Here is a 9,248-nt window from a genome sequence, read left to right as displayed (position 1 = left end):
TTCATTATGAGCCTACTTTCCCTTCAAATTGTTGCTATGCTGCATTACACTCAAACGTATGTTAACTTTTATATACATACACATATATGGAAGTTAATTTAGGAAAATTCTGTTCATTTAGAAGTTTGGAAAGAGCTGGTTTAGTATCCACCACAGGGTGGCAGGATTAGCTGCTTTTATTTGGGGGAAAGAAAATGCCAACAGGTACATTTGATACAAAAATAAGCAGGTGAGTAACTTGCCAACCTAGCAGTTCAAAAGCAAGAAATTGCAAGTAGATAAATGGGTACCAATTCAGTGGGAAGGTAACAGCGTTCCATGCACCTTGGTGTTTAGTCATGCCGGCCACATGACCATGGAAACCTCTTCGGACAGCGCTGGCTCTTCGGCTAGAGTCGGATTCGACTGGCTTTCGATCACGGGAAACATTTATTTTTTTAACTTGTGTAGTCTTTAAGCTGTAGCTGAACCTGCCTATTATAACAAATAAAACATCAGAAGCTGGCATTAGCTGTTAAACAGCTTGTAAAAGTAGAGGCCAAAAGGCACACTAGTCTTAATATCACCACAGGGCTTATGAAATAGAGATCTCTACTATATGATTACATACCATAATTAGCTCTGGTTCCTATGGCTAAATGTATAATTTGAATGCCACTCATCACCAAAAGTTGTAATCTGATCTTACCTAATTGCTTCACCTGCCTCAGTTATGTCTAAATCACCATTTCAAACAAATCACCGCCTACAGAAGGGAGACTTTATGTCAAGGGTTGTGCTTTTCCCTGTAATGTAGGCATCGTTTTCTTGGCGAGCCCCTGCATTAAACTGACAACCATAATGACACAATCACTCACGCTTGACCTTACGTAATTCAGCATTAAGTGCTACATTTCCCTCAAGGCTAAAAAGATTTGGCTTTGAGACAGTGAGTTCCAAGCCCTGGTGCAAGATGGGGCAGTAACTTGGCTTCTATGTATTTTTTTCAAAGATACCTAAATTGGTCAACATATTATGATTACAACATACTACACTTTTTTAAAAAAAAGAATGTATCAAAGAAGCGTCTACAAGCACTGGTGGCCTAACAGGAAAACAAAAGCCAAGAGGACATATAAACATGCATGTATGGCCATATACGGATATCAGACAAGTTCATGCAGGCTGATTTGAATTCTTGTCTCTTTTCCTGCTCGGCAGCTGGCCTCCGTGTTCCCAAAAATGTTTAACAGCTTGCTACGACTCCAGCATAAGTAGCAGAAGACACCAATTTAATCGTGCCGATTACTGCCAAGTTGAATGTGTCATATTAATGTAAAATGTGTCATGCTTCTTAAACCTTGAGACACTGACAACTTTTGCAGGTTGGCGAAGTACCTGATTTTTAAAGTACTATATGACACAGCCGTAGTTCTTAATGTGAGAATCTGATCTGTACAGTTCTTCAGGAAATGAGGCACACATGAGTCAGAAGTCTTAAGTTCACCAACCTGTCTGTTACTTCAGACAAAGGTCAGATATTACAGTGCTATCCAGGGTAGCATCTTCTAAGTCAACTGAAATCCATGGACTTAGATGCTTAGGATGCTACTGTTAGGTCTATTATTCTGTATTAATTTTATATGCCAAGTTGGCTTACTGCCCAGTCAACTAGTGATAAACGGTAAACAAAAGAATTATTTTGAACTAAAATAGATCACGATTGGTCATACTAAACTGGGCTTTTTGCACATCTTCTACAGTTAATGTTTAAGCTTGCCTTAGTTTTCGCTGAAATCTTATTTAAAGGCTGTGTCTGCATCTTGTACAACTGCTACCACACTTGGCTTAGTATCAGTTCAAGCAGTTTAAGAAGGTTTGTGTATGTATCAATACAACCACCAGGCCACGCTTAATTTTTTTAATTTGCAAAACAATATTAGCGGGGATTCTGTCAAAGACAATGATTTGATACATTGAAGGACTGAGGCTGAGGTGAATTCCATAAAGTGCATTTAAGACAACGATTTTGTTCTCAAAAGATCCAGTTCAGAATGGCACACGAGTGTAAGATCGCTAATTAGCGGCTGTCAGTCCTCTTTAAAAGCTTAACGCTTCAAAAGAATCTTGGTTAAAGAGCAACCAATTCATACCTTTACTGTCAGTACTGCCTGATCAGGTGACCTACAGATTCTTGTGGGTGTCCACTTACACTAAGGGCTGGAAGAGCTCTTAACTAAGAATAAAAAGGCTATCCAAAAGCAATCTCTGTTTCAAAACCAAGTTAACTTTGTAGTAATGGCTGAGCTATTTCTCCGTGTTGATCCCGCAGGGCCGAGACCTGGCTACGGGTTAAATATTTTATGAACACTACAAGGAAACCAATGACAAGTACGCTGCCGAGAAAAACGCCAAAGAAACGGGCATAAGATTCCTGCCGACTTCTATCCTGTGGCTCTTTTGGGGCTGCGCTAACAAGGAGATCTTTCACGTTGTCAAGGGAACCATTGCTGGGCAGCGGCTCAAGACCCAACAGGTGGCACAACAGGGGATATAAGTCCGTGGAGTTCATCGCCTGCTTGCTGATGTTCTTTCTAAAGGCAGGTCCGTGGGCCAAGAAGATAGGATGCATGTCCGGTAGGGTGTTGTCATATCCATGGTTGCCCACTAGAAAAGGAAGGAAAGTTCACGATTACTGTTAACATCCACAGGTATTTACTTATGTGTCAAGAGAATGATTGACTCTTCAGATGTTGTTCTGGGGGAGGGGGAAGAACTGAGGCATGTGGCTTCAGTTACAGGATCAATAACAGTTACATAGCTGGAGTCATTACAGTTAGACACAGCATGCGGGGCTGGATGTGTTTGGGTACCTGGAATGATTAAGACAATTCACATAATCCAGGAATAAGGGGAAGTGGAGTGACGTGGAAATCCTACTTCTTTGGCATTGCTCTCACAAACACACACATCCACCCAACATCACTAACCACCAGCTTAATATACAGAAGCAAATCATCCAGCTGCATTATAAAAGACGATAAAACATATATAGAAATTCACTGATTTCTGAGCAGTGTGAACCTTGTTGCAGCAAAAGATTAACCTGCATGTTACCAGGGGTCATTTCCTGCAGGAGCGCACAGGAGCGGAGCTCCGGCAGTAAAGAGCCCAGGGGGCGGGCACATGCAAAAAGCCCCACCCCCTGCTCCCAGCAGCCCTCAGTCAGAGCAAGAAGCAGCCAGGTAAGTTGCAGAGCCCTCCCGGCCCCCCGGTCCAAAACAGTCCAGTGGCACCTTTAAGACCAAGGTTTATTCAGGCACAAGCTCTACTCTACGAGGACAGATCTGCACATTCCGCCCCCCCAATAGCTAGCAATCCAAAACAGTCCAGTGGAGCCTGAGCGGTGGGTGTTGCCTTCTGACACACTCCCGGTGATGTCAGGGGGTGTGGCATATGCAAATAAGTTATGCTAATGAGTTATGCTAATGAGCTCGTGCACCTCTTTTTCTACGAAACGATCCCTGCGTGTTACAATTCTGGCACGGCAACTGTGAGGGTGCTGCATTCCTCTATACCCACTAACATGACACACCTGTTATTAACACACAGCTCTCATAGCTGGACTCTTTTGCCTTGAGCCAGCGTGGCGTGGTGGTTGAAGTGTCAGATTAGGATCTGGGAAGCCCAAGTTCGAATCCCCACTCCCCCATGGGTGCTTGCTGGGTGACCCTTGGGCCTCTCACACACACTCAGCCTAACCTACCTCACAGGGTTGTTGTGATGACAGAGAACTATGGAAGCCATTTTGGGTCCCCACTGGGGAGACGGGCAGGGTATACATACCATAAATAAATTAAATGCCAACTGACAAGAGTGAATCCTGATATGTTATTACCAGAGCAGAATGGGGAACAACATTAGCACCCCTACTCAGGCTAATAACAGAAACAGCTCTAAAGCAATATCCTTATTTTTGAACCTTGTGCATTAAGTTTATATTTCTCCATATATATGATTAATAAATATCCTTGTGCAAAAGGAATAATACTTACGTTCAGTGTTCCCTCTAAGCTGGGTTAGTGTGAGCTAGCTCACAGTTTTTTAGCCTCCATCTCATATATTTTTGCCTTAGCTCAGGAAAGATGGCTCACAACTTTAAAGCCAGTAGCTCACGAAGTAGAATTTTTGCCCACAAGACTCCACAGCTTAGAGGGAGCATTGCTGATATGTCTCAACCAGTGTTCCCTCTAAGCTGGGTTAGTGTGAGCTAGCTCACAGGTTTTTTAGCCTCCGGCTCAAACATTTTTGCCTTAGCTCAGGAAGGATGGCTCCAGAGCAAACTAATTTATGGTGGAGCCAAATCACTTGCTCACAACTTTAATGCCAGCAGCTCACAAAGAAGAATTTTTGCTCACCAGACTCCACAGCTTAGAGGGCGCATTGGCCTCAACGGAAGGAGTATTTTGAAAACAGCTCTGGAGCCAAATCCACTCTTTGCCATCCTTTCTAGAGTACCACCCTGCACACAGCATGACGTAGGAGGCTGAGATCACCGCTAACCCCAAAGCCAACTAGCAAGGCTGACTGCACAAAAAAGAATTTCAGTTTCTCCCCCATATTTTCAGACACGACACTGGATCACACTGGCTCTTGTTAGCTCAGCATTATTTCCAACTGGACCTGGTCCATATGGTACGAAACGGTACTCACGGTTAAAGTGGTCAGATTTGTTCTGCAGGATTTCCCATCCTTCATCAGCCACCGCTAAGATTGGTTGGATTCTAGTGCTATGTCTGTAATGCAACCTACTTGGAATGTCCTCCTTTTTATAGACAGTCATATGGGGATGAGCTTTGACCAAAGCGTTGTATACCTCATCAAGTTTGCCTTCAGATAAATAAAAAAAGGTAAGGGTTTAATTTCCAGATCCTGACAAGTTTCTCCCTCTACATGATGCTACAGATCTCTCAAGAAAGAAATTAACAGTTTCAACTTGCTTTCGCCTTCTAACCCAGGGGTGTCGAACTCATTTGTTATGAGGGCTGGATCTGACATAAATGAGACCTTGTTGGGCCGGGCCATGTGTGTGATAAAATGTAATGCCAGGTATTTTCAGATTACAGGAAAACCAATATGGCAGACTTCAATACACTGCCTTTAACTGAAAAACAAGTTTAAAAAGAATCTCGTCTTCTAATCTTGAACAAGCTGGCAGACCCTGCGATCCTCACATCTTTAAATGTAAATGAATGTCAATGCCAAGTTCTCCCTTCTAACGCAATCCCAAATATATCCACTGTTCAGGTGTGTATCTGTAAGCTGCAAACCTACGATGACGCATCAGCGGCAGAACTGGAAGAAGCAGCAGAAGACAGCCAGTTCCACTGCGGGCCTGATAGAAGCCCTCCGGGGGCCTGATCCGGCCCCCATGTTTGACACCCTGCTCTAACCTATATGTATGGCCTGGAAACATCCATTTCAATGTATCTGAAGAAGTATGTGTGCACACGAAAGCTTATACCTTGAATAAAACTTTGGTGGTTTTAAAGGTGCTGCTGGACTCAAACTTTGTTCTGTTGTGGTTCAGCATAACTTCATAACGGAAGTAATAAATTGAGAAGTCTTTGCTTAGAATCACGTTATATTGCTTCCAAGTTAGGTATGTGGGTTGGACAATATGCCCCCCCCCCCCCGCCTAAGAAGGAACCATGGAGACTTTTGACCACTCTGTACCTTGCCTAATTTTGTCTGCGATCCCTTGTCAAAGTGCAGATATTCAGAGGCAGTGGGAGCGAAGTACCTTGACTTTGAATAGGATTGCATCCATACACGGTGCTTTTCAGCTGCCAAGTAAAATGCCACAACCAAGGGCATGGCATGGCGTGGCTACTTACCACAATTTGGGCTTTAACAGACCCACACAATGTTTTATGTGCGTGCTGTGCACAGGACTCAGCGCAGCTCTTGAGTGTGGTTATAGCTTCCCTCCAGCCGATTTAATGCTAGTACATAAACACTGCGCATGGGAGGACGGGCACATGGACTGGGACCCTCTGATCGTGGGATCCTGGGCCACAAAGTATCTTCCTGCACAGCGTTCCATACGTTCAGCATCTTATGAAAAGTGAGGGTCAGTCATGCAATTTGCAGGTGGTAAGAGAGTAGCCGTGTAGCTGTGCGGTAGCAGCCCACCTCACAACTGCTGCCTAGTTGGGACCAGTGCTCCCTCTAAACTGAGTCAGTGTGAGCTAGCTCACAGTTTTTGAGCCTCCAGCTCACACATTTTTGTCTCAGCTCAGGAAGGGATGGCTCCAGCGCAAACTAGTTTATGCAGGAGCCAAATCGCTCGCTCACCACTTTAATGCCAGCGGCTCACAAAGTAGAATTTTTGCTCACCAGATTCCACAGCTTAGAGGGAACTTTGGTTGGGACCGTTCGGATATTCTGGATCTTCGACGTGGTCTCTGTGCTTCACACCCATGGGATCTAGTGCGCACGCGCTGGATCGATCGGTGCTGTAGCAAGCTCTTTTCAACGGATTTTCACGCCCGGTCCCTCCAGGCATGCACAGGAACCCACTGTGGATGCCCAGAGGGGTGGGCGCGGACATCCCGCCAGTTCCTTTCTTACCGCTGCGTTGGAAAGACCCCACAGCAAATAGGACCACAAGCACCGAGACTCAGCTAGATCATGGGCTTTCTCAGTGATAGGCTATCCAGTCGCCTGAATGGCCTATATCACAGTGAGTTCATAGTGCAACGGTACTGCCTGCGAGACAGGGCTTTTGATGGAGGGTAAACTGCCAAGGAGCCCTAACCTGGACAGCCCAGGCCAGCCTGATCTTATCGGATCCCGGATGTTAAGCAGGGTCAGCCATGGTTAACTGTGCGGACTCTAATCTGGGAGAGCCGGGTTTGATTCCCCACTCCTCCACTTGCAGCTGCTGGATGACCTTGGGCAAGCCATAGTTCTGTCAGAGCTGTCCTTGAAAAAGAGCAGTTTCTGTCGAGAGCTGTCTCAGCCCCACCTACCTCACAGGGTGTCTGTGGTGCGGAGGGGAAGGGAAAGGAGATTGTCAGCCGCTCTGACACTCCCTTGGGAGTGAAGGGCGGGGTATAAATCCAATCTCTTCTTCGTCTTAGTACTTGGATCAGAGACTACCAAGGAAGTCCAGGGCCCCTCTACGCAGAGGCAGGCCATGACCAACCACCTCTGAACATCTCTGACCTTGAAAAGCCGACAGGGTTGCCCTAAGTCAGTTATGAATTGATGGCCAAAAAAGCCAAAAACTGCTTAGGCAGATTTGGCTGTGGTTTTAAACTTTTTTTTTTTAATATATGCATTTGTTTCAACTTTTGTTTTTACCTTAATAACTAGTGTAAGTTCTTCTGTGTTCATGTACCTGGCTGCTATATTGTTACCTGTCTCGGATCCAGAGAGAGAGAGCGGGATATGAATTTTTAAAAATAAACCCATTGGGAAAATCTTGAAGGATACCCGGCACACACAAGAACTGCCCTTGGTTCTTTCTAGTTAAAGGCAGTGTATTGAAGTCTGCCATATTGTTTTTCCTGTAATCTGAAAAACAAGTTTAAAAAGAATCTCGTCTAATCTTGAACAAGCTGGCAGACCCTCCAATCCTCATATCTTTAAATGTAAATGAATGTCGATGCCAAGTTCTCCCTTCTAATATATAATTTCCTACCTTCTGCTGGCAAAATCGCTACATCAGGCGAATGGTCAATCATCATATACAAGTCTCTGTCCACATACTGGTCGAGCTCTATGATCCGGTCTCTGGATGACTGGGCCATTCCGTGGTCGCTTGTGATGATGACATTCAAAGTGTCCCACAATTCTGCTCTCTTCAGTTCCCGCACAAGATGGCTCAGCAGATTGTCAATCTCCATAATGACCAACTCCATACCAGGATCATCTGGACCCAAAATATGTCCCATCTCATCTGGCTGCTCCCAGTACAGGAGTCCGAGATTTATAGGCTCTTCGGACGTAAACCACTCGATAAGCTTGGCAACACGCTCTTGAAATGAAACGGATTCATTGTAAAGCAAGTAGTGTGTGGGAAAGGCCCCGTGTATCTTGACATCGGTTCCCGGCCACATCGCAGCGCCACTTCTATGTCCCTGAATCTGGTTAGTGATCCAGACTGGATAAGCGTGTTCCCAAAACTTTGGATTATACATGGTCATGTGGTTCATGGAGAAAGTTTCGTTCAAAACTGGATCGTACATCTCATTGGCGACTATACCGTGGTCCTCCGCGTAGAGGCCTGTCACCATTGTGTAGTGGTTAGGATATGTCTTGGTAATGAACACGTTTGTGACCTGTTCGACATGAACACCATCCTTCATGACCTCATCGAAATTGGGAGTTCGGAATTTATAGATATAATCCCATCTGAAGCCGTCAAATGATACAAGTAATACCCTCTGTTGTTTTGGCAAGAAACTCTGAGTCCTTGGGAAAATCAGTGCACAGACGGCCAGGAATCTGCAATAGCCGGTCAAAATCATCCCTGCAGATAGTTTTGATCCACACACTTAGGTTCTTGTGAGCAAAAATTCTACCTTGTGAGCTACTGGCATTAAAGTTGTGAGCGAGTGATTTGGCTGCTGCATAACTTAGTTTGCTCTGCAGTCATCCCTCCTGAGCTAAGACAAAAATCTGTGAGCTGGAGGCTAAAAAAGTGTGAGCTAGTTCACACTAACTCAGAGGGAACACTGCCTGTGAGGTAGGTGGGGCTGAGAGAGCTCTTTTGAGAACTGCTGCTGAGAGAACAGCTCTGAGTGTCAGCAAGCTGCCAATGTTTATTTTCATTTCCTGTGTGTGTGTGTGCACTTGCTTTTATTTTCGTAGACCCGTAGATGCGCATGGCTATGTAGCTCGCCGTAACAAATATATCTCCTCAAGGCCACAGGTGGAAGCAAGCTCGTTACCGCTGGAAAGCTCTCATGAATCACCGTGAGAAGAAGATAACATGAGAGGTTAGGAACCGTTAGTTCTCATGCCCAAAGGCGCAAGTGGGAAAGCCCCGCAAGCGCGCGGGAAGTCCCGCAATTGGGTAGTAGTGGTTTGAATGTTTGATTATATGTCTTGCCCTTGCTTGTGTTCTCCATTCTGAACAGTGACCCTGTTATACACCTTCCGCTCTAATAAACTTACCTTTTCTTCAAAAGCGTGCTTATTATGATGCAAGGAGTCTGACACTGAGAGAACTTGTGACTGACCCAAGGTCACACCAGCAG

At 45.0% G+C, this 9,248-nt stretch overlaps 1 protein-coding gene across 1 annotated transcript; it reads right to left on the bottom strand.

Moving 5' to 3' along the window:
• Positions 1-392: 392 nt before the first annotated feature.
• On the bottom strand, positions 393-8,507 carry ENPP5 (ectonucleotide pyrophosphatase/phosphodiesterase 5 (putative)). The gene is made up of 3 exons (XM_015425761.1): positions 7,688-8,507; positions 4,693-4,869; positions 393-2,646 (listed from the first exon to the last, which is right to left on the bottom strand). The coding sequence occupies exons 1-3, from the start codon at positions 8,352-8,354 to the stop codon at positions 2,264-2,266; spliced, it is 1,227 nt and encodes a 408-aa protein (XP_015281247.1). The 5' UTR covers positions 8,355-8,507; the 3' UTR covers positions 393-2,263.
• Positions 8,508-9,248: the final 741 nt, after the last annotated feature.

Source organism: Gekko japonicus, unplaced genomic scaffold (assembly GCF_001447785.1).
Source record: "Gekko japonicus isolate JY-2015 unplaced genomic scaffold, Gekko_japonicus_V1.1 scaffold6490, whole genome shotgun sequence".
NCBI lineage: Eukaryota > Metazoa > Chordata > Lepidosauria > Squamata > Gekkonidae > Gekko > Gekko japonicus.
This window is presented reverse-complemented; position numbering and strand designations above follow the sequence as displayed.